Below are 25458 nucleotides of genomic sequence, written 5' to 3' on the forward strand. Positions count from 1 at the left end.
GATGCCTGCAATTTGGATTTTGGGGGACTGTTATCAAAATCTACAACCAGAAAATATGGTGGCTGAGCTGAGGCACTTGCATTTCCAGAAGGCAGAAACACCAGTGGGGGCACTGGTAAGAGCCCCTACGACGGGGGAGCTGGCGGCAAGGGCTGGCAGGGAGACACCACCACAAGAAAGGCCCTGTCGTGTGGCCCCCAACCTTGCCAAGCCACCTCAAGCCCACCTAGGCCTCACGCTCCTCCCTTGCTTGTGAGGGTCCCCACGGCCAAACAGCCCAGTGTTGCCCAGCTCAGGGTCCTGTAGCACCTTCATGGGCTAGGGGTGGGGGGTCAGAGCACCCTAGAATCTCCCGTCCCCTCTTCCTCAGGAAAAATCTGGGCCCCTAGATCCTCACTGAGCAGTGAGGTCCCAACTCAGGCCCCACGTGAGCAATTTCAAGAAAGAACTCTTGGGGTTAGAACTTAGGCCCTTCATTGCTCTGCCTTGTGTGTGTGACACACTGACCCTCGGGCTTGGAGGAGGTGGGTTCTCTGTGGTGTTTCAAAGACCAGCGCAGCTCTCCAAGAACCTTCTTCCCCCACATTCCGGGTCTGGCTGGTGGCTCCATCAAGGCAGGTGTGTGAGTGTGCAGGAAACCCCTCAGGAGGGCCCTGCCTGGGCCACTCCAGAGACGTCCTCTCAGACAGCCCGTGGCTGCCTCAGTAGGGGAGAGCCCAGGCTGGGCTGCCTCAGAACACGTGGACATCGGCCTATAAGGGGTGTGGTGAGGGGGGCTGATAAACTAGGGTGGGGCTTCCAGGGACAAACACTACACCATTGCCCCCAGGCCATTTCCCGAATCCCTAGCAGGCTCTCAATCTCCATTTTCCTCACAGAGAAAACTCAATCCTGGTGTAAACTGAAGGCAGGGAGATGGCAGCCTGGGCCCGGCCGGAGGGCAAGAGCTGCCATACAATGCCTGGAGACCTGGTTCCAGTCCTGCTCTCCCCAGTGAGAGGTGCCATCTGTGTCTCCCGAGATGACCTCACCCTGAGATGGCTGCTCAAATCACCAGAGCTCCAACACAGACCTCCAGCTTCACGACTGACTGGAAGCTACAACAGGACAGCCAGCATGGTGGGGGCAGGGGGTGGGGTGGGTGGGTGCTGACAAACCTAGTCCCACAAGCTGCATCCTCTCTGAGCAGGTTCACTTAGGGTACCCAGACTCCCTAAAGGCCTTTACGGAGGGGGATCCCATGACCTCCCGAGGCAGCTGAGCACCTCACCTGCCAATTCAAACCAGCAGGCCCGCCCAACTCTTCTACACGCAGGGACACATGGGAGGCCTCAGCAGATCCCTGGGGACCTTCAGAAGAGCCTGAGCCAGCAGCCTCCTCCCCACTTTCCCACTCACAGCTCATGGGGAGCGAGCCTCCCTCGTAAGCACCTGGAGGGGTGGTTACCACCACCACATAACACAAGAACCTGAGGCTCAGAGAGGTTATGTCGCCATGCGGAGGTTACACAGCTGGCTAAAGGCAGAATCTGTAGCCTGATCCTGGACTGCGGCTCTCTCTCCACACAGCCGGGGGAGGCAGCTTCCCCGTTCTCATCGTTTATCAGGGCTCAACACAGGCTGCCTCCTTGGCGGCCCAAGCTCCTAGGCATTCAGGCTCTGCTCCCACCTGGAAGCCGCAGAGGCTGGGAACCTCATTAGCTGCGTGGTACTAACAGCTCCCGAGAAGATCTAACACCCCCACCCCCCACCCCGGTCCCCCAGGGCAAGGCAGGTATGTTGAAGGATAAATACCTCCCTGGCTGGCTGGGTCCCAAGAAGCCAAATGCTGAAGGCATAGACAACACCGAGACATATGGCAAACACTGCCTGGCTCTCCCTGCAGGGATGCAGAGGAAGGCGCCTATGAGAACCCTCAGGAGTTAAGTGGAAATGCAGGTGCCTGAGTCTTCCAGGATCCAATCGAGGAAGCCAGCTGGGGGGCCGGCCAGGGGAGGTGAATGTCATGCGGGGACTCTGGCTGTCCTTGCTCCCCCAATACCCTGAGCTCCAGAGGTAACCTGGCAGGGGCTCTCCGAAGTCACCGCTCTCATTCTCCCTTTATGGGCCCTGGGGATGGAGGCACTGATAAGGTCTCACTCAGAACAAGCCACTTTTATGAGAAGCTCAATAAAGTCCATTTTAATTTCAGATTCCTTCACCTTCGTGCATACAGAGGAGGAAGCCACCAGGCCCCAGTGAACATGCGTGAGGCAGAAATCGAGGCCACTGCAAAGCTACTGCCTCCCCGCCTCGAGTGCTTGGTCCTGGATAAACCTCAGATGGACCCACATTGGGCCTTTTGTCAGATTTAGAGAAAACTCCTGGCTCCCCATCCAATGTGTAGTCCATTGCTATGGGTGGGAAGAGCCAGTCATATGACAGAAGGTTGGACAAACCCCAGGAAGGGGACTCTTCTGGAGGGGGCAGGGAAGCTGCGATCTTAGGGCTCACTGGGACTCCGAGGTAGAGGTAGCAAACATTTCCGGGTGACTCCTTCACATTAAACCAAACACAGTCCATTCTGCATGTGTTGGCCCTGCCCACAGGGGGCCGGCCTCCCACTGCCAGGTGGAGAGCCTCCAGGTGCAGACAGCCAGTGGAGGACAGAGATAGGGGCATAATCTCTGGGGCTCAGGGATGAATGTGATGCCCACAGAGCTGAATCCCTTTCATTTAAATAAATGAGTCCCCAAGTCCCACAGTACCAATCCCTGGTCTGCCACCCCCCCAAAATCGACCAAGCTCTTGATTCTTGCTCCCCTGATCACGGTGTTGTTCTCTGCATGATTAGCTGCTGGTTCTCCAGACACTGCTTCAGCTTGTCCTCCGTCAGTGTCAACCGCTGCTCCAGGATGGAGACTGTCTGCAAAATAAATGGTGGTCAGGCTTCAGGGTTGCCCGAGGGATCCCCCCAGCCATTCCTGCTCAGCTGCTCGGCCTGCTGTCCTGTCAGGTCCCTGGCTCTGGTAGCGACTGGGACCGCTCTTGCTTTCATGTCTCTTCCTGGCTCTGGATGGCTGTTCTCTGATGCTTGCAGGCAGGGGGAAGACACAGTGAGGGAAGGTCGGCAGCAGGTCCCACAGCCCTGGGTCAGAATCCCTGGCCCTGGTGGTCTGGCACTTAGATTGGGGTCTGGAACAGAACCACTTCCTCATTTGGGCCAGTTTTCTATCCACAACCAACTGGAGACCATCACCCATCTCCATTCCAAAGGTAAGAAAACGACACCCCCAAATGAAGGCACCAAATTAGGGTCCTGTCTATACCTCAGGCTCTTCACCTCTATACCTGGAGGGACTTCCCAGACTGGGAGGTGAGCGACTGAGCGACCCCGAGCCTAGGAGGGCCTCTGCCTGTCCAAGTCCAGTGAGGACCATTGCAGGAATATGCCACCTGGAAATTTGGCCCTAACTCCGCTTCCAAGCCCCCTTTTTCCTCTGTAATGGAAGGATAACGCCAAGCTCGCAGGAGTCCTGGACACTATGGGTTTTGACTCAGGATGGCACCCAGCACTTCTTAGCTTGACCCATGTTGGCAATGCTTGTCATCATGTTGGCTTTCTGGAGGCTGAGCCCTTGCTCCCTGGCCTCTCCTGCACACCCAGCACGACCTAGCTGTCTAGCCTGCCCATGCCCCCAGCTGCTGGGGCTGCATGCGCCTTATGGGCCAGGGCCAGCGTTGCAGACGTGGCTGCAAAAAACCTGCCCACCTCCTCTGGCTTTGGACAGAGTGCTGGCAGAGGGGCAGGTGCTATCTGGGAGCCGGTGTGCTCCCGGGCCTGCCCACCGGTCACACGGCCAACCCCAGCCATCGCCCAGCCTGACCCATGCTGGCCACTATGGCTGAGCTCACATTCCCCCCATCGAGAGCTGGGTGAGTGCCTGTGCGTGTCAGGCCCGCACCTGGCACTGGGTGAGTCTGCTGTGAGCAAGGCAGGCTCGGTTCCTGTGTGGTGCCGCCTACAGCCAGCAGAAAGGCTCAGATTAAGAAACAATACTTTCTATTAATTTTACCCATTTGTCTGTGGGCTTTCCCAAGAGGTTTTGCCACCTTCCCTGAGGCTCCACGGAGGCTGTGGGCCTTGGTCCAGTGAAAAGGAAACTTTCCCTTCATACATTTAATAAAACATTGAAACATTCTGGGAGGGAGTTTCCCCTCTAAGGCTGCTATAAATTCTCACAGCATCCCGCACGGACGTCAGCCGCTCACGGAGGCTGCTCCTCCTGGCGGCTGGCCCTTTCTCACTGAGCTGGCCTGGGCTGTAAGGGCTCTGAAAAGGTGCACTGCACCCTGAGAGGCAGGGCTGAGCTGAAAGAGAGTCACACTCCCCCTGTGCTGGCCAGAAGCCGTCGAGGGGTCTGTACCTCGTAAAAGTGGCGGCGGAAACAGCCCCTGGCTGGCCCAGAGCAGCATTCCTGGAAGTTTCCACAGGCTGCTGCAAAGCTTGTGCCGAGCCAAGCTCCAAAATCATTCTTCATCCAGACTTTTTCCGATGGTCCCGGACTCCAGGCCACAGTGGGGGAGCCCGCCTGCTTTTCCTCTTTGCCCACCCCCTCCCTGCCCCTTTAAACTTTTCACAGGGACCGAAGTTTCAAGTGTGGAGGCAGCGGGTGCTGGGCCAATGTCAATACCGGGGGTGCCACGCATTTCATGAGGCCTCCACTTAGTTCCATGGGGGGGGGGGGGCATACTTTAGCTCGGTAGAAATAGGGCCCTCCTGAAAGGAGGGTGCCAGCCCAATTTTGGGCCCTTCCTGGGGGAGCTTTGAGAGGGTGCTTTGTGGCATGTTGTAGACAAAAAGGCTTTCACAAGTCCACTACTCCTCAAACCTGCAGCTCCTTCCTCTCCCTGACGTTCTCCCACTTCCCCCCTTTTCTAGCTGAGAAAGACTCGGGAAGAGTCATCATCTCTGTCTTTTCTCTCTACTTCCTGTCTCCCCTGTGCCCCCGGCATACTCTGCCAAGATGCTGGGTGGCAGCCACCATCCAGGGATGAAGTCTACCAGGCTCTTCCAGCTCACATTTAATCCCACCCAACCCCTGTCTGAGCCAGAAGGATGGGCCAGGGAGAGGACGATTTTTTTGATTTCTGTATGTTAGAATGTTGTCTTGGTGTTCTCTGCTCCACAAGTTTTCCTGAATAATCCTACTCTAATAAAACACGAGACTTCACTTTCATGGAAAATGGTGTCTCTCATGATAAAGTAAAACCTAGAAATCCCAACGTCTAGTTTTGCTGATGTGCCTTCCCTCCACCACGGGAAGGGTCTCCACAGCAATGGAAAGGTTGCCAGTGGGGCATCTGAGGAGCAGAGGTCAAACACACTCAGGGCTGGAGGCACAGACAGCAGGAGGGCAGGTGGGCCACCTGTAGGGACAGTCCAGGCCACCACGGTGTCACCATATTCCCAGCTGCTGGGGCCTGTGGGAGGGAGGAAGGGAAAGCATCTGGGACAGTGTGTGGGTGGGCGAGGGTCTCCCCAGCAAGGGCTGGTTCCGGGACATATCACTTGGCCTTGTTCGCAGTGTGACCTCACCTGCCGGTTCAGAACAACATGCCCACCCGCACCAAGTGTCAGGCACACAGCAAGCCTCAGTAAACACGTGCTGCCTCAGTGTCCAGAGGGCAGAGGCCGTAGCTCGTTTCTCCCGCTGTCCAGGGCCACGCCAAGCAGGCTGCTCGCCCTGCTCTGTGCACCGGGTCCTTCCACACGGCGTCTGCAGTGTGGCATGCCTGCCCCAGAGGCGGGGGGAGCACTACCGAGGCAAACAGCTCCACAGTCTTCCTGACAGCCCCCCACTCCCGCCAACCTTCTCACCCTCCTTTCACTCAGGGCAAATGACAGCTGGCCTCACAAGCAGCCCCTGGGCCCTCATGGCCCCTCACCTTTCTCTGTCCAGAGGAGCAGGGGGTGAGAGAAAGTCCCCAAGGAGGTACAGGCTGGTTCTGGTGGCAAATGGCAATGAGAGAAGCAGCCCTGCTTGACCCGGGCATCTGTGGACCTCTGTCTTCTCAGCAGGGCAAAGGAAATGTGGAGAGAGGGCTGAGGAGGCCAGTGTTCTGGCTGCTAGGCAGACCTGTCTGGGTAAGGTGACCCATCTCCCAGGACTCCTGCATGGTGGAGTCCAAACTCCTCCAGAAAGGTCCCTCCTGCCTGCTGACCTTGGAGAAACCAGGCAACTCATTCCCTCTCCTTGGCCCTTGTGCCATCCGGGCAACTTACTCTAGAGTCCCCTCCATAACTGAGGTGTGGAGCCCAGACTCCAGGGGAGACTGGTGGGAGGACCCGGGACAGGCCCTAGGGGCTCATCCTGATGCTTCTTGACACACTCTGCTCCAGGGGCTGCTCTCGGCAGCTCATGTTCATGGAGCGCTCGTGATCCTGCCGAGCCCTCTTCCACAATCCTTCAGCGTGGGAGCCTTCCACATGCCCATTTTTCAGATGAGGAAATCCATGCACAGTGATATTAAGCAACTTGCCTAGAGTCACACAGCTTATAAATGACAAACCAGGCCATGACCCACAGCGGCCTGGCTTCAGAGTTTGGGCGAAGGCACCGGGAGCTGCACCTTCGCTTTGTCCCCATCAAGCACGTATAAGGTGAGGCCTGGCCTAATTCCTCCCCACTTGCTCCAGCCATGCCTGAGGGCTACTGGCTACGTAACCCCGGGAGGCCTGTGTGTCCCCCACCCAGTGCCCAAGCTCGAGCAGCCCGAGGAGGAACTCGTGGATCTCTGTTCTTACCCAGCAACAGTCACCTTCTGTCCTGTCCAGGCCACCTGGACACCTGGCTCCAGATTAAATGAGCAGAAGTAGTAAAAAGGGACACCCCCCAGAGTCACCTAGCAGTCCCCTCACGCCATCAGGCCACACTCAGAGACAGTTCCTAGGCCTCAGACGCCTCCAATCCCCTATAAAGCAGTCTCTTACCTCACTTAACATTTAGGTTTGGAACTATCATAAAAGTCATGATTTTGAGCTACAAAAATATTATAGGGTTAAAGGGGACATCCCAACAAGAACCCTTTAATAGACACACGATGAGAAAGTACCCAAACGCCTGAATTTTAGACACTCTCTTTCACTGGAGTGCGGTGTCACTCAGCGTAAGTGAGCAGTTCCCAAACATGCTGTGGGACTTGCCCTGGTCACTGCTGGGTGTCCCACCCCTCACAAGACGGGGCTCAACTAAGTAAGGCACCTCTCTCCCTGAACCATGGGGACAGGAAGCAGAATTCAGACCCCACACCTGGACACTGTCACCCTCGCCCAACACTGTCCACTTCCAAGGTCACGGCATTCACCTGCCAGCCATGGGGAAGCCTCATGGGACAAAGTCATAGGAGACTCAGAAATTTCATCTTCAAAGTCACCCCTGTCAGAGGGTCACTTGGGGGCTTGTTTCTGAACCACCTTCTGCTGCTGTTACCAGCAATTTCCAGAAAGCCACAGCCCTTGTCATGGGAAACAGTACCCTTAAAAACATTCCTGTTCGCTGTTGAACATAGTCTGTTGTATCTTTAGACCGAGGCTTGGTGTACTTGGCCTGCTGTCTATTTTGGTAAGTAAGGTTTTACTGTCACGCCCATTTGTTTATGTTGTCTACGGCTGCTTTCTGGCTATGATGGCAGGTTGAATAATTGTGACAAGAGACCCTATGGCCCACAAAACCAGATATTTACCAACCCTTGCCTCAGACTGTCTTCACTCACTCATCCTCACTGAGCACCCCTGTGTTGGCCCGTGTCACCCAGGGTGACAACGGTGCACACAGACTCGGCTAGGCCTGCAGGGCGCACACCAGTTTGCAGAGGCAAGTACCAAGCAGTCGTACAGACCAGCAGCGTGTGCTGGGAAGAACAGAGGGGTTTGGCCTGGGGAAGTGGGCCCGGGAACGGAGCGGTGAGCAAAGGCTAAGGAAGAGTTCACCAGGCAAGCGGGGCAAGAAGGCGCTGGGGCCAAAGGATCACAGAGCACGGAGCCCCGAGGTGGCAGGGAAGGTAACGAGCAGAGGGATGGATCAAAGGAGGCATGTCTGAGGGAGTGAGGGAGGGCCTTGTGGAGGCAAGAGATGGGGCCGGGGCCTTCGGGCCATGCTAGGTGGCGGCCTTGCCTTCAGCCTCAGAGCAGAGGACAGGGCTGGTGGTCCTGGGCCGAGTGGGGAGCAGACCCTTCTGGCCGCCACAGGGGGATGTTGCGCACACGGCTGTGGTTAGGTGTGTTGGAGGCCCAACCAGATACCAACGAAGTATGATCCCCCACCACGTGGGAGTAAGTCAGAGGCAGATGGGAGAAGGGACCATTCCCTGAGGCCCCAAACACAGGACAGAACACAGGACAGGGGCAGAGAATGGGCTCCAGACAGGACGGGTTAAGTGTGAGGGCCCTCCGCCTCTGAGTGGGCTGGGCAGGAGGCCTGAGCCAGTAACAGGGCTATTTTGCATTCTGACACTATCGTCCCTGCTGGGGGCAGAGTGGGGGAGGAAGAGGTAGGGAGAGCAGAGGAACAAGCCCCTGGACACCAGACAGAATCTGGGGCGGGATGATACCAGTGACACTGCTGAAGCCCACTGGAAAGTAGCCTAGCCCCTCAGTGGGTGACAAGGAAGGGACAGCCAACGCAGGGAACCTGTCAGGGAGAGTGCTGGAGGCACAGCGGACCAAAACCAAGAGCATGAGTGAGGCCGGCTCAGGCTGGGGGTGGGGCAGCATTCCCAGCCTGACTTGGCTGCCTGAGCTCTCCAGAGGAATATCCTCTGGGAGAGGCTGAACAAGGGCATCTTATTCAAATCCTCATCTTCCTGCCTAGGGGAGAACAGACGCTGTGATCTGTCCCCTGTCAAGGCAACATTAACAGGGCAAGTGGCTTCTCTCACTCACAGTTCAAGATGTGTAAGACGGTTCATGTAACACCCTGAAGGGCCTTCTGAGTGGGGTCTAAAAATAACCTATTTTAAAGCGACAGGCTTGTTTTTTTAGTCCCCTAGGAACTATAGTGATGCCCAAAGAAGTTGTGCCAAAATGCCAGTCTTCAGCCACATGTCTGGCACCCAGGGCCCCCAGCTCCAAGCGGGAGACGACACAACACGAGGGACATCTAGACAGCCATCGTGGCTCTGGACCTCGCTGCCTTGGATATCTTTTCCCTAATGGCATCAAAGTATCAGATGCCTGCCCATGGCTGCAGGGCTCTGGGAGCTGGAAGAGTTGAGCCCAGCTCCCACACTGGCCCCCTGCCCACCGATGGCCCAAACTGGCCAGTCCAGGTGCCCTGCGTGGGGCAGAGCCTGGGGGCGTGTATCTCCACTGACTTTTGAGGTGCCCAAGGGGAGAGCCTCCACTCCTGATGTGTGACAGGGACTTAGGCATCTGAAGAGTGTTGCCAGAGGCCAAAGAGCATCTACAGGGCCTCTGCCTGACTGTGCTGCCTGAGAGGGCTGGGAGCCATGATGCTCCCACGGGCTCTGCGCGGGTGTCACATGGAGGCGGCGAGAGTCCAGTGCTCCCTGAGAGCATAATCCCCACCCTTGGAAGCAGAAGTGGTGCAACAAAGCAGAAGGGCTGCTCTGCCACCCAGCGCGTGGAGGCCCCGCTCGCTCCCTTCATGGAGCTCTTCATGCTCCTCTCATGGCCGCTCTCTCCCTGGGCTTGGTGGGCCTTTCCTTTGTCCCTTCTTTCTCCAGTGGACTGCCTACTTCCCAGCCCCGCTCTTCCTATGGCATGACCTCCCCTTCTTTCAGCCCTGATGGCCTCTTTTTTTTCCCCACACTGGTTTCCTCTTGAGGCAGGCTTGTCCTGCATTTTTTTTCCTCAGCTCTTTCCCCTAGTCCTCATTTCTACCTCCTTTCTTTTTGTTTTAGTTTTTAAAAAATGTTTTATTTATTTTTGAGAGAGAAAGAGAGAGATGGAGTATGAGCAGGGGAGGGACAGAGAGAGAGGGAGACACAGAATCTGAAGCAGGCTCCAGGCTCCGAGCCGTCAGCACAGAGCCTGACGCGGGGCTCAAACCCACGAACTGTGAGATCATGACCTGAGCCAAAGTCAGATGCTTAACCGACCGAGCCACCCAGGTGCCCCTCTACCTCCTTTTTAGGTCTCTTTTTCATCCCCTTTACACTTGTGTTTGGAGAGAAGGCAAGAAGAAAAGGAGCAGGATATGTTCAGAGAGTTAGCTCCAAGTGAAGCCTAGGCCCGACATGGCTCACCTACTCTGGGGCTGATATACCTGGGAAGAAGAGCTCTGACTCAGACTGGGGCCTGGGAGGCCTCTGTGAGGAGACAACAACCCGAGACAGACTAAAGGAAATGTGTTCCAAACACAAGGTATAGTAGGTGCAAAGGCCCTGAGGCACAGAAGAATATGGCATTGTTGAGGAGGTGAGTACTGTTGGTTTGGAGTGGTTGAACAGGGAAGAGAGTGTGGTGGCCACAAGGAAGGTGGAGGAGGGACCCTAGGGCCCTTGGCCAAAAAGGGACAGGAACAGGGAAGCCTCCACCCTGGCACTGCCTTATCACACTCACAGGTCTGAGCAAGTACAGCCAGGAAGATGGGGCTCCTGCATGCCTGTGGTCAGTTTTCAGAACTGGTTCTAGAGTGAGTCTGGGAGAAGAGGCTCAGCCCAGGAACTGACTACGGCCACCAGGTGCCACAGTCGGAGGTGAAACGGAAGGGGGTGAACTGGCACTTCAGAATACCAAGGGCAGACCTCGTGAGCCAGGGGCCTTCCAGCAGCTGCTCCTCCTCCCAGAGCACTGCTGCTACTACGACCTTTGCTGAAAGCGTCTCTCCTGTACAGCCCACGAGCAAATGTAGCAGGAAGACTGGAGCCATAACTTCCACAAAGACCTGAGGGGCCACAGCACACCAACAGGGCCCTCCTGACCACCTCATCCATCCCCACACATTTGTCAGGTCCGCCACATGCAGCAGACAAGAGACCGGCTCGAAGGGGCTTCCAGGCACTGGCGTGGCCGCAGCACTGGTCCTGTCTGGGCTGGCTTTTGGGGAAGCTGCTCGACCATGACTGACAGTGAGTAACATTTTGGAGGAAAGGAGAAAGACAGAAGGTAACCAGCCAGGCTTTCTGTGTGCATTTCTCAGATATTTGGCCAGTTCCTTCTGGAATGCTGCTGCACGTGCAGACCTCGCTCCAGGCCTCCCCGCAGCACTCCCCACCCCATCCGGCTCCGGCGCAGCCCTTCTGTCCCAGGGCCCCCGACCCCAGCCAGGGAACTTCTCCATGTCCACTTTCTGCTCTGAGCAGAGCCCTAGCCCTCTTAGGTGGTTTCTATGGTCAGAATCCCCTCCTGGGCCTCCCTGGAACATGGCCCAGAGGTGGACAGGGTGGCTGGGCCAGAGAGCAAACATCCAGCCACAGGCGCCCTCGAGCTCTCTGCCAGGCTGGGGGCACCGCAGCGAGGAGAACTAAAATGGGCAGCAGTGTAGCAGGAAGCTGGGACACTGGGCCACCTGTGTCTGAAGGGGGCCTGGGGGGCAGCGAGGCGAGAGGGTTAAGCAATTGGGGTGGGGGTTGCTGCCCAAGCAGGCGTGCGGCAGGGCTGCAGTGTGGGGGGAAAGTCAGGCAGAGAGACGTCAAGTATGCGGGGCCAAGTATGTGGGGCCGGGAGAGGGCGGTGGGGGTGGTGAGCACAGCAGGGCGCCAGAGCAGGGGGGCACCGCAGGAAGGGCTGATGGCATGTAGGAAACCAATCGCATGACTAGACCGTGCTGTTCTCAACTCTTCTGGCTGCCGAGTCGGGCTGGGCAGCATCCTCACATCAGGGCTCTGCCTCACGAGTGTCCTCACCAGACCCAGGTAGGCTACTCCTGCCCCAGGGCTCCCAACATGAGATGGGTGCCCTAGGCCCCTCTCGGTGACTACTCCGCCCAGGCTCCACCTTCCACCTCGGCTTTCCGGGACTCCTGGGTCACCCTCCACCTCCACACTGCTTCTGCCGTGTCCCTTTCCTATCCAGGAGCTCAGGGATAACGGACGAACTCCTTGGCATGCATTCTCATGGCACTCAAGGTCCACACTGCCTATTACTATTGCTCTCTCTGACCAAAGCCACCTACCAAAAGCCCCACCTCAGCCCTCTTTCCCCACAAGTCCCCCTCGGCTCACCCCCACGCTCAGTGCCTGCCCAGCTCCTCTCCCAGGATGTCCTGGCCATAGCACAGGTGCAGACTCTTGGAAAATTCTATTATGGTGACCCCTGGTCCCTACCTTTGTCCTGTGTGGTAAGAGCACAGGCTCCAGAGCTATGCTGCCTGGATTCAAATCTGAACTTGACTGCTAACTTGCTGAGTGCCCTTGGGCAAGTTATCTGACTCAAGGCTTTAGATTCCTCATCTGTACACTGCATCTCTCGAGGCTCCGTTGTAATACTGTATCAACAGCTAATATTTACGTGGTCCTTGCTCTGGACATGGGGGTGCACCATGGGCAACATGGCTCCCTACTTCATGGGGGCCATGGCTAAGCTCTGAGCTGCAGGGGGGCTTGTACAGATGGGGCTTGATGAGGCCCCCAAAGAAGGCAGCCTGTGGTCAGGCCTGGTAGGGTCTGAGCCATCAGGGCACGTGGTGGTCTGGCTGCTCCTTAAAGTTCTCTTGTGACGGAAAGTTCCTTTTAATCATTTCCAGGCTTGTGGTTGATTTGGCTCCTCTAGGCGGTCTCCCACAGGGGCTGGGGCATCCCAACCCCCTCCCCCCAAGACAGAAGCCAGATTACCGGTGGTAGTGTCCGAGGTGCCCTGGGGCTTAGGGAGAGGACGCACCTGCCTGGCCACACCACTGGGGGCCTTTGTGCCAGGCTTCGGGGAGCATCCTGGCACTGGCCATCGGCTCAATGCCCCTGTCTTGACTGTGCCGCACAGAATGTCTAACTTTCCGTTCGTTTCATTGCAAAGATGGAAAAATATGGAATTAATCTCCCCTCTAGCATGGTTTTGACTTCACTCAGATTCTAAAGATCTAAAACAGATGCAATAAAAGGGGAATCTCTTTGCTGTGGGGTCTTGTGAGCTATCAAAACAAAGTGGGGCTGCTGGGCTCAGCGCCTGCACAGCTCTGCCTTGTCTCCTGCCAGCTCCAGCTTTGTCTGTTGGTGTATGTCTGTATGTGTGTGTGTGTGTGTGTGTGTGTGTGTGTGTACACACACACATGCAGGGCCCTGTCTTGCTGATGGTGCCCTGGTCAGCCAGTTGCCACACGTCAGGGCTGAACAGGGGCCGGAAGGGCCAGCCTGGCTTTGGGAGGCTGCTGGTCTGAGCCAAGTGCTTCCCACCAGCCAAGGCTCTGCCTCTTTGCCCTGGCCTCTGTCCAGCGCCCAGTGGTCCGTGGCACAGGGGCCTTCGAGTCAAAGGGGCAAATGCTGGCCCTCGACAGCCTGCTGACGTCCATCAGTCTGAATGCTGGCATCATAAGGACAGGGGTTTTTGTCTATTCTTGCTCACTGCGGTCTTCCTGCTTCCAGGCACAGCTCCTGGCACACAGTAGGTGCACGCTGAGTGCTGGATGGACAAATGCCAGGCCGAGCTCCACGAAGATGCAGGAATTCAGGTACTGCACCAGCGAGCCCATCATGTTCCCAAGGCCCAGGCGCAGCCTTACTCCTGGGATGAGACCACCTGGCTGGTGAGGGACGCTCCCCTCAGGTTGGGCCTTGGACCTGGCAGGCTTGAGGGGACAGCGGGGGAGGGACTGGAGGCTAGATAGGCCAGAGGGGCCCCTGCCAGCTGGCCTTGGCCTCAGCAGGATGTGGGGGTGTGCAAAATAGGATGGGAGTCCAGGAAGCAGTCCACTTCCTCCCCTTCCCACCTCAGGCCTGATTTGATGAGGGCTAGCAGCTTCAAGGCCTGAATTTCAGAGGGGAAGAAATGGGAGAATCCCTCTCCTGCTGACGTCTGACATGCTAACTTGCCCGGGATCACACACAGCTGATGCACAACAAAACGTGTTTCTACAGAAATTCCTCCCAATCTCTCTGGGCTCAGCAACTGTCTTTTTAACCAACCCCCTTCACCCAAACGTTTGCTGCTAACAACACAAAATGAGCCTTTGTCCCTCGAGCCCACAGGTCTATGTTTCTGTTTCACATTATCTCAGGGATATAGGATTTCTCTGACGTTTTTGCATCCCCCAGCCCCCACCTCTACTGAGGATTAGCTCTCTTCGGGAAGTCCATGAAACACTATTTTCTATTGGTGGATTAGCCATGGGATTAAAGAATCTTGGCTAATATACCTTCCTTGTGGCTTTAGAGCAGCTCCTTTTAAATGAACACAGGCTTTTCCATATTACTGCTTACCCCCAAAAGAGAAGCTATAAAAAGTAGATCCACTAACCACTATCCATAAAACGGAATGCTCCTGGGGCCCAGGGGGTGCTACCCACACCAGGACAAAAGTTCTGAGCTGCAGACCCTGCCAAAACTGGCCTGAGTTCAAGCTCATCTCCTTGTCAGCCCTGGGCAGGACGCCAGGGAGGCAAGGGTCTACCAGGGACACGCCCTAAGGTGCAGGATGCCAGTCACTGCTCAACCAGCGGCTTTGCTGTACTCTGACTCCGTGGTGAGTCCAAACAGGGCTGAGCACGGGCTGTGAACCTTGGCTTTGGCCACCTTCTGCATTCCATTTCTTCAGAAGTCGACTTTCCCAACAATCCATAATCCAAAGTGTTAGTTAATTTACCACAACTTGATAAAACACAATCATCCCAAGTCAGAGAGACTGTCAGGTAGCCTCCTGGAGGCCTCAGTACAGCCTGGCAAGTCAGGCTGTGGCCCCAGCTCGACAGGACCACCTCAGGGAAGAAGGGCTCACAGGCTCCCCCCTGCCCTGCCAAGGACCCAGCGATCCATGGAGGAAACCTAGCCTCTCATCTTGGATGGTTTTCTAGAGCCACCAACTGGGCCCAGATCAGAAAGGGGGACATGAAACCGCTCCCCTAAAAGCCATGTCCCACTGAGTTTAAAGCTTCTTTCTGTTTTTTCTCCTCCGCCCAGGGAGAGGGTCTGTACTGACAGTCCAGGCCCAGAGAGGGCCCTCCGCAGGGTAGGCGAAGGAAGTGGCAGACCTGACTCTAGCTTTCTCTGACCCTGCTCTAGTGGCAGGAGAGTGCCAAACGGCCACAGGGTCAGCTGTGACTTGGTTCATCACGGAGCCATGAAGGCCTCTTTGGGACTGCCTTTCACAACCAGAATACTCATAGGCCCCTTCTTGTGGCCTGTACTTAACCCTTCCTTGGATGGCCCGTGGGTCCGCAGAGGAGTGAGAGCAAACCATCTGGGGTCCACATCTCCCCTGCTCTAGAGTAATCCCAGTCAGTCTGAATGAGATGCCCCTGCATGAGCCTTGTTATCCGGCTCCAGCCCCTGTGCCCCCACCCCCAGCTCTCCAGGCCTGCTCAGGGCCTCACAGGAGAAATCTCGGAAGACTGTGAACATTCCCAGGCCCTAGACGCCCTAGAGGCAGCCACCCTAAGCCCATCTGGTGGGGGCAGGGGCCTTCCCTCTTCAGCTTCTCTGGGGAGGGGTGCTCTTTGCCACAACCACAGATGGCAGAGAAGACGGAGCTTGAGCCTGTCCTGCCTTTGAGCGCTGCTAGCAGCACCAGCCTTTGCTTTTTGCAAAGCCAGGGGAGCCTGTGGATAAACTGCCAAAAAAGAGTGACAGAGTTGGGGAAGGGTCAGGGCCCAGCCCCTCTGCAACTGGCTAGTCAGACCCCAAGTACGCTTCTGACAGACCAGAGAGTGTCCTGTCCCCAGGAAGCAGCTTCTTGACAGAAGAAAAACAAGTCTCTCGTCTCCAAACCCCAAGGGGCAGGAGTTCAGGCTGTTCTGAACCTGACTTTGGTCCAAGGGTAATTCTTGAATGTCTATACAGAGGAGGACAGCCAGACGACCTCTGGACTGTGCAGGCCCGGTGGCCAGATGTGCTGTGGAGAGAGGGTCCACTTTTGTGGAAACCAGCAACCACCACCCCCACGCCACTGGCCGTATGTGTGAGTGATATAGGGGCTGCACACGCCCTATAAACAGGGATCCTGGCGGGGGCGTGGGGGCGGCTGGGCAGGGTGCCTTTTACTCTATACCTTCCCAACAAGTTGAGTCTGGGCGCACCTGAGAGGGCTGGCCCCCAGCGAAAATGGCAGAACTGTTTTAAAATCTGGAGTGTGTCTGCACAAACAACAGCTAGTCTGCCCAGGGAAGAGGTACACCAAGAGCCCCACAGAGTGGTCAGGCAGCTCGGCCCATGCGAGAGCAGACCCTGTGCTCCCACCTTCCCCACCAGCATGAAACTAGGCACCTCACACAAGCAGCGCATCAAATAGGGAACCCCCAGGACATGGGCGGTTGAGGGGGGAAGGTCAGGATGTCTCAAAACAAACAGGCCATTCTATCCAATTCCCCAAAGCTCACAGAAAAAAGTTCTTAGCCTTGTTGAGTTAGGTCAGCGGAGCTACAACAACCTGGATATTTCACAAACTCAAACGTCAGGAGACCCAGACTGGCAGGGCTGGGTGGGCCTGCCCCCGCCTGCTTCCCACTGCACGCATGTTCTAGTCCTGGAGCCCAGCAGCCCCCAGTGAGTCACAGGAACCTGAACGTGACATCACAGCATGGCTGTGGCCAGCCTGAAGCACGGGTGCCATAAAAAAAAACCATAGTTGGAGCAGGAATTTTCATGGCTTGGTATTTTTAAAAAGCAGCAAGATGTGAAACTGGAGTCGAAAATAACTCTGCTGTGGGCTTCTGAGGCAAAACCACCAAGCCGCTTGTTGGGCCGGGGCCCCTCGCTGCAGCCTCCCCAGCTCCTGGGCACTGTGCACGCCTCTGTGCCCCACCCCTTACCCTTGAGAAAGACTGAGGGACTCTGGAACTCCCAGACACCACCCAAACCTCTGTCACTCAGGAGTCCGCAAAGGAAGCAAAGGGAGCCAACCCGGGAGGTGAGCTCATGCAGTGAGGCTAGTTGTGGAAAGCAGCCTCTCCCTGCTCATTGGTGAGTCTTCCAGCATCTGTGAAAAGGACCCCTAGATCACCTGACGCACCCCCACAAGAACATGAGGGGAAAGGTCACGGCCTCTGTCTGGATGCATGCTGAATGCCTATCACCAGGCAGGCAGCCCTGGCAGCCACAGGACCCACCCTGGAGTCCTTCTTCCAGGGGAGGGGAGATATAAAGGCGACTCATGGAAAGAAGGACCTGAGGGAAGTCCTGGCCTCACGTGCGGTGCTGACCTCTGTTGCCCATCCCACGGGACAGGTAGATGGGCAGTGCCTAAAGGCTCCCCTGTATAGAGATGGAAAACCAAGGTTTACTCAGATCCACACAGATGGAAACAGGCAAAGCTGGGTCAGAGCAGCTGGGGCTTCTGACTCCTGGTCAGGGCTTTTCTCTGGATCCCACAGGCCTCCAAGGTCAAGCCACCTTTCTCAGGAAGAGAAGACTTGGGGCAGGTCCAGCAGGTTAGTAACCCATGGTAGCCATAGGACAGGTGCGTGTGTGTGTGTGTATGTATGTATGGACGGGGTCACGAGAGAAAGAGGGGGTACACAGCCCCCACTCAGGACCTCAGCCCCAGGAGTTCCTGAGAATTCCCATGATGGGGTTTTGAGGAGCAAAAAGTCGCTAAAGAGAAACCTAAACCCCATTATTAAGAAATACTTTTTTCAACAACCATTAAGATAACTGGATTCAAAGAACAGCTATCACAGTAAGTATACAACTTTGAAGGGCTTCAATCTTGGCCCAGTGCCTGGGTCTGGGTTCAAGGCTCCCATCTAATGGGCCCCATGACCCATCCCTGATTTTCAACAGCCCCTGGGCACCTCAGTTCCCCATCATCTCCTGGGCTCCCCTTCCTGGATCTGGGGAAAGATCTCTTCCTTTTCTCCCTGTTGTCCTAGCGCCTAGCCAGACCACTAGAGTCTCACTGGCAGCTCAAGAGCATTCCTGGGACTCAAGTCCAGCAGTTGCAGAGGCCTGTGGAATGTCCACTCTTGACACTCCTGTGTCACCTGGCCACCCTGGTACTTTCCCACATTCTCCTGGGAGCACGTCGACTTCGTGCTGTGCTTTATGAAATAGCTGGTGCCGGTCCTGCTAACCAAGAGCTTCCCAACAGTGCTCAGAGGACATAAGCTGGCTCGGCTGTCCCCGCTTTACGAGGGAGGAAACTAAGGCTCTGGGGAGCAATGTCACCTGCCTAAAGTCACCCAGGTGATTAATGGTGGGGTTGGTCCTCAAATCCAGGAGGGCAGATGTGTCCAGGCTGATGGGCAGGTGGCTCACTCTGCTCCCCGGAGCTGGTAGGGATGTGTAAGACCAGAGAGACCCCAGCTGTTCAGAACATGGCATCCAGCTGGGATCAGGGTCCCCAGGAGCTCTCAGTGGAGGAATCTGTGAAGCCCTCAACAGCAACCTCACAGGAGTAAGGAGGGGTATCTCCTGTATAAAGAAGGGCCATGGCAAGGGGTATGCTCTCTGGCCAGGGACCTGAGGGTTGCCCGGCTCTGTAATCACAGAGCAAGAACATCTGGCCGTAACTTTCAGGAAGATCAAGTTTGGCTTGCAGACGGACTCCTGGATAAAGCCATTCCTGACCACATGAAAACTGTCTAGCAGGGGAAGCCCCAGGCTGAGTGGCCCCTGGGGCTGGCCCATGCACAAGCAGTTACTCTCACCCTATCCACACCTGGCATGGTGCCAGCTGCTGGGCACCAAGTGGGAGGATGACATGAGGGCCACGAAGGAGAGCCCTTGGAAAGCTGCAGGTCTCAGACAGATGGCAGGAGGAGGAGGAGGACGGCAATGAGGACATGACCCCACACTCTGCAGACTTCCCATCTAAAACAACTCCCTGCCAGGCCAGGCCGGTCCAGACAGCACACCTGCTCCGGGAATGGCCAAAGGCCTGTGAACCTTGTAACGTGTTCCAAAGTTATCTCCCTGAATGGATACACTTTTGAAAAACAACATATGCACTTTATAGAAAAGGTGTTCCTAAAGAAATAAAATGGTAAAGGGGTGCCTGGGTGACCCAGTCGGTTAAACTTCTGACTTCAGCTCAGGTCATGATCTCACAGGTTGTGGGTTCGAGCCCCAAGTCAGGCTCTCTGCTGTCAGTGCAGAGCCTGCTTTGAATCCTCTGTCTCCCTCTCTTTCTGCCCCTCCCCTGCTTGCAATCTCTCTCTCTTAAAAATAAATAAGCATTAAAAAAAAAAAAGTAAAAACAACAACAAAATGGTACAACCCCAAATTGGGAGTCAAAGGGCTGCATTTTGGATGCTGCACATACCCTAAGGGCATGTTGCTTTCCTTGGGATGACAGGCCTTATGGCCTGGCCTGGGAGGGAAGCCACCCGGCTCGCTCACTGGCCCCAGACACAGAAAGGGCTCAAGGAATGAAGGGAACTCGCCACCCCCATTGTGAGGGCTGAGGAATGGCTATCCTGGGCAGGGAGGTAGTGGGGAGCTGGGAGAGCTATTTCTCGTGCTGCTGGGATCCCCCCGCCACCTCTGCCAGGCCATGAATAATGACAAGGGGCGGCACATGGCGCTGCTGGACACCACCCAAAGAGCCTCACACAAGCCGATGCATCTAATCCTCACAAGAAGCCCATAAGTGGGTACTATTATCATTCTGTATTCCAGACTTGGAAACTGAGGCACAGAGGTTAAGTACCTTACCCAAGGTTACTGAGATCTTGACCCAAGCAAGCTGAGTCACATCTCTCCATGGCACACTCAGCTGCCCAACCTCCGAGTCTCTGCTTTGCACAGAGGTGCCACTGAAGAGGACTGAGAACGGGTCCTGGGCCTTCACACTGGTGTAAATGGGCTACGAACATCCAGAGAGGAAGACTCAATCACTGGGCCACACCAGCCTGTTGAGCAGGAAGCCAGGCTCTGAGGACTGTGAGCTTCCACAACGGGGTGTCCTGCTCATATCACCCAGGGGCTGGAGGCTCTGTGACTCACTCAGTAAACATCCCCAGTCACTGCAGCCCCCACAGTGCTTCCCTGGAGGATATTCTGCAGGATGGACGACCAAAGGACCTGGAAGGCAGCTTCCCTCTCAGAAGCCTCTTTGAAGTAGACTTCCCTGGGGGAGGAGGGGGGGGGGCGGGGAAGGGCAGCGAAGCGGTGAGATAGAGAATAGCATAATTCAGACGACTGTGAAGTGTGAGTCACTGTTGGGGTGGCTGACAGCACCTCTCCAGAGCAGAGAGGCACATTGGGATGGTAAGGAGCATTCACTGAGGGGGGCAGCATGTGTCAATACCTACAGACCAAGGAGGCTCAGAGGCCGCTGAGCAACCTGCATAGGTAGCTACACACAGCAGGGTTACCTGGCTCTAGGCCTCAGAGGAGCCTCCAGAGAGGGGACTGCCCACAGCCAGGCTGGTCCCAAGAGGAGGGAAATCCCGACGCCACTGGGGACAGCTCTGGCTGTGGCTAGGACACCTCAGCTAGAGCCCCAAATCCAGGAGAGGAGGTAGACCTGAAAAAAACCAGTGACCAAGCTCAAAGACAGCATCTAATTAGCACAAATGCAACTCCTACCACTTTGAAATGGGCTGAGGCCTCAAGTGGGGGCTTCATCTGTGGAACCCAAGTTTCTTCAGGATGTGTCAAGTCCATCAGGAACATGTCTCACTTGGTGGCATTCAGGAATGCACACCATTTGGCAAAGCAGGTGACTGGCTGATGGGCCTGGCATCTGGTTGAGGGCGGAGTGCTGTTTGGATCCACCAAGGGGCTGGACAGCGTGAGGTAGGACGAGGGTGCTACAGTCATCCAGACCCTGGGCCAGAGGCCCAGGCCACAAGAGAGCCTTCATTATTCTCTCTGATGCCAGTTTCTTACAAAGTTACTATCACACTCTGAACTGCTAACACATAACAAAACCTCCCATGTGCACTCCTGAAATACAGCAACGGGAAATGCTTTTAGTGCTATACTCCAAAGAAGTGATCCAATGAAGCTATTTTTAACCATCTTCTCAGACTTAATTTCCAATTTTATCCTATAAAGTTCTAATTGATTCCACCTCCCCTGATCTCTCACTTGACAAGGCTGTGAAGAACATGAGGCAGGCTTGGCAGTTTCTGACGCATCTGAGGTGGGGGATGTGCATGTTGCTCATACTTCTCTCTTAGCACGTGCCTTCTCAAGGGTTAACAGATTTTCCAAAATGTCTGTATGAGGTGCCCGCAGTTCCCCCGGCCTCCAGCCACTGATGCCTGGCCTTTCCCTTCAAATGTCCTTCCTTCACCGGGCCCAAGGTGTGCAGCACCAGCCGGGATGCTGTGACACTCCGTGGACCACGTGACATGACGGAGAAGAGCTTTTCTCACTTGGCCCCAGATCCAAGTGAGCCTCATCACCGGGTGGGCTCCAGAGGGAGGGAAAGGATGCCACACCACTTCAGCTCCATCTCCGTCAGAGATTCAAGGGTCCTTTGCCTTCTTCCCACACCCTTGCTCTACCCATGAGCTGGCACAGGAAAAGGCTGTCTGCACCCATAGCCTAGGCGGGGAAGGGTCTGAGGACCTTTAAATCCTGCCTTGCCACCGCCCCCCCCCCCCCATATGCCCCATGTCAGCCACACTGGGCCTTTTGCCCATTGCCTGGATGTGCCCATGGCCCCCTCCAGTCCTGCAGGCAGTCTGCTCCCTCTGCCAGCACTGCTCTCACGCCCCTGGTATTGGCTGCCACCTTTCGCCAGGGCATTTTGCTCTTACGGAAACTGCTGCGCTACAATTCTGTATTGGGACCTGACAGATGTCCACGTGCTCCAGAGGCCGGGGCCCACGTCCATCTTGACGATGGTGGTCAGCACACAGCTAACATTTATTGAGCAGCTACCTAGAGCCAGGCATAAGCCAAACACTTCCCACAGATTCATCTCCTTTGATCCTGACCACAAACGTGGGATGTGGAGTCCATGACCACTGCACATCACAGAGGAACCCACCAGGGCTTAGAGAGCCGAAGGGATTTTGCCAAGGTTGCATGGAGGATAAGGAGCAGTGCCAGCTCAAACCCAGAGCCTGGGCTCCCAGACGCCTTGACTCACTGCTTACAGTTCCCTGGCACGTCCCTGGAGTGCCCACCCGGTGATGTGCAGGATGAATGGACAGTGTTTCCTCCAAAGCTCTGCTGCAGCCCAGGCCAGCCCTGGGAGGGCATACCCTGGCAGGATCTAGCACTGCTGATTTTAGGGTCCAGTGGCCTGGCCGGGGCTTGGATGGTTCTGAGAGCCAGGATCTCAGGGCAGGCACTGCAATTTCATTAATTTGGCCTAGAAAGTAAGTCCATTATGATTATGTTTTTTAAAAATCCAGCACTTGCTGGCCAACTCCAAATGGTCCAAATGCCAGGCCAAGTGCAGACGGTGGGGTGAACACACGTCAGGGCCTACCTGGGTGAGGACGTCCAGCTGGCCCACGATGTGCTCCAACGTGCTGGTCAGCGTCTGGGGCATGCTGATGGGCTCCTGGGGCTGGCTCTGCACCGACTCCTGACTCCTGCCTCTGCCTGGAGGGACAGGGAAATCCACTTCTGGCTAAAGACAACGAAAAGAAAGGGAGTCCTTCAGTCTTCATTCAGTGCTTAAAGAAACAACAGAGGAAGGAACAGCCCCTCTGAAGGATGAAGTAAAAAACCACCAGTAAACTGGAGAAAATGAGTTCCAAATATTGGCGGGAAACACAGTGAGGGGGTACTCCCACAACCGGGCCACACGCCCCCTTCCAGGACTTCCTTTCTAAGCAGAGGCTGTGAGTGAGGAGCGCAATCAGAGCATTTGGCAGTGTGGGCCAGAGGGGCCTGGAAGGGATGTGCGGGTGGGCCGGTGAGTGCACTCCGCTGGCTCCTGGTGGCCATCAGGGCGGCCAGGCCAGCTGCTGGCTCTTCAAGCAGCCTACACCCCCCAGTAGGCCTCTCAGAGTCCAGAGACCCTGACGCCAGCCTGGCTCTGAAGCCACCCCTCTTCCTGGTCAGATCAATGCCAATTCCCCACCCCCCAGCGCAGGGATAGCCTAGAACCGGGGGGATGTTCTAATCCCGCCCTAGTGCACATCCCCTGGGAAAACAGGCATTCTGTGTGAACATCCTGGCCAGATGGCTGGTGGGAGTCAGAATCCACAGGACAGGCACCCTGGGCTCTTTAGACAGGATTCCGGGAATGTGAGGAATCAGTGTTTCTGCCTAAGATCCTTCTGCTCCCAAACGCAGAAGCCATCCTAACCTCTGTCCACGCCACCCCCCACAACCACTGAGCACAAGTGATTTCCTAAGGGGACTCATCCCAGTCCTACATGTGTCCCCCCCAAATTCAGGCACCAGTCTGCACACAGATGAATGCCTCTCCTAACCTAGGAAGTGCTGTGCAGGGTGGGATTCCCAAGGACACAGTCAGCAGATGCCCCAGTTTGGTCTTGGAGCCTCCAATTCCTCCGTGGACATGACATATTTGGTGAGGCTCACACTCTTGGCCTGGCCCAAAGGCCCCAGTAACCCATAAATGCAGCTACACTTAGGGCTCAGGGCCTTAAACCATGACCTCACTAACGGCACTAACAGACATCCCAAATGTCACCACATTACTCCCTGACTTTGCTAGTCCTCCAGGGCTCTCTGCTGCCTTTGGGAGAAAATTCAAGCCCCTTGACAAGGCACCCCGCTTCAGCCTACCTCCTTTCACAGCTCCCCTCCTGCTTCTGCACCCTCTAGCCCAACTCCCAAAGTCCTCCCTACTGGGAGGCCTCCCAAGGGCCCTCATCCGCCCTTCCTTTCCCCTGGCCCCAGCATCCTGTCCTCCACTCACTTTGCAACCCTGAACTCCTGATCAGAAGCTCCTCTGTACTCCCACACGCCTGTGGCTGCCCCACCCCAGCCACTGCATCCCCAGGACCAGGACACATGAGTGGGATGGATCAATGCTGGCCTGCCCACAGGGCTTGCTGGCTGCCCATCCATGCGTCTATGTCCCTCTTTCTCCTGCCCACACTCATCACCCCTCTCCCTTCTGAATCTAGGACATTACTGAGTTTAGAGCTTGCCAACTACCCAGATACCACAGAGCGAAGGCTACTCTACCTGGCACCCCTCCACCCCTCAATGCCATGGCCAGTGGAGTATACTAGTTTTGACTGGGGCTCACCTCGGATGCCTGCACACCTGTCCACTGTCTCACCCCAACACGGCTGCCTGCACACCTGCCACCAGCACCTAGCTTGCATCTCTGAGTCTCCCCATCTCTTGGATGAACCCACAGTGGCCAAGCCCTAGAAAGACGCTCTGCCCTGGACATGCTCACCTGGGTGGACATCAGAGTCCTTGAAAAGTATCACCCCAGGAGATGATTCCCAACCAGCCAAGGAGGGCAATTTAGCACATGGACCCTACTGCATATCTTCCTTTATTAGGAAAGTGTTCCAATCTCATAGATAACAAACTCTCCAGTCCACGTCCATTTGAACCTGGACAAATACAGGCTTTGGAGGTTACAAAGAAAGTGAATGTGAGACACATTCTTGAAAACAGGAACAGTGCCATGTGTGCAAACCCATCGTGTGCGTGTCTGCTGTGGTGCTACAGCCGTTTTGTAAGACCCTAGCCCACCAGGGCTGGGGTTCCAGGCCTCTAGGAATCAATGCCCTTGGCTAGTGAAAGCCCTGACAGTTGTGGGTGTTTTGTTTTGTTTTTTTCCTCTTCTTTTTTGTAATGCGAGTGCTTGACTTCAGCTTGACTGCTCAGGCATCCACTTCAAAGAGGCATCCGCTGGAAAAGGGCTATCTTGAATAAACACATTGCCAGCACACGACCAGATAAAGAGCCAGGCCACCTCCCACTGCACAGGCTCCTTTGTCTTAAGAGATCTTGGTAGATTTTTGATAACTGACCATTGGACCACTTGTTTTTTTCTTAAATTCCCACTCTTAAGTTTCAAATCCACCAATAAAGAGTGAGCCCTTAAAATTCCTAGGCCCCTACCTTCAATCCCAATAAAAGTAGAACCCCAGGCCTATGAGTGCCCACTCTCTATCTGCCAACCTCAACCATGTCATGTGGCCTCACGTGTGCTATTTCTAGGTACTGAAAGTAATAAACCTTTATTTTTTCAAAGTTTCCTGATGGTTACTGCTGATGGGAGTCTTATAATCATATAAGAACTAAGGGGCGGTTCAACCACAACACTGGTTATTGACACAGATTGGCACACAATGTTAGATCCCAATGTCGATCCAGAAGTCCATTCCGAAAGGAAACATTTCAGAAGGCTTGACCAGACGCTACCTCACTGCAGCAGCCCCCAGACCCAGGTGGCAATGTCAGGAGACACAGCAGAGTGCAGAGAGGATGAGCAGGGACTCAGGCTTGGCTCACATCAAGCTCCAC

The 25458-nt window shown here is 55.6% G+C and overlaps 1 protein-coding gene across 10 annotated transcripts in view; it reads right to left on the reverse strand.

Annotated features, from left to right (window-relative positions):
• Window positions 1–2153: 2153 nt before the first annotated feature.
• Window positions 2154–25458, reverse strand: part of POC1A (POC1 centriolar protein A) — a 101195-nt gene continuing 77890 nt past the window's right edge. For 9 of the 10 annotated variants that reach the window (XM_045051020.1, XM_023249402.2, XM_019822527.3 and 6 more), the window contains 2 exons: window positions 22478–22621; window positions 2154–2905 (listed from right to left, as the gene is read on the reverse strand). In XM_045051020.1, the coding sequence (XP_044906955.1) occupies window positions 2807–2905; window positions 22478–22621 (243 nt within the window). In that variant the 3' untranslated portion in view covers window positions 2154–2806. The remainder of the gene's footprint in view (window positions 2906–22477; window positions 22622–25458) is intronic. The other variant, XM_023249403.2, reaches the window with a different exon arrangement.

Source organism: Felis catus, chromosome A2 (genome assembly GCF_018350175.1).
Source record: "Felis catus isolate Fca126 chromosome A2, F.catus_Fca126_mat1.0, whole genome shotgun sequence".
Taxonomy (NCBI): domain Eukaryota; kingdom Metazoa; phylum Chordata; class Mammalia; order Carnivora; family Felidae; genus Felis; species Felis catus.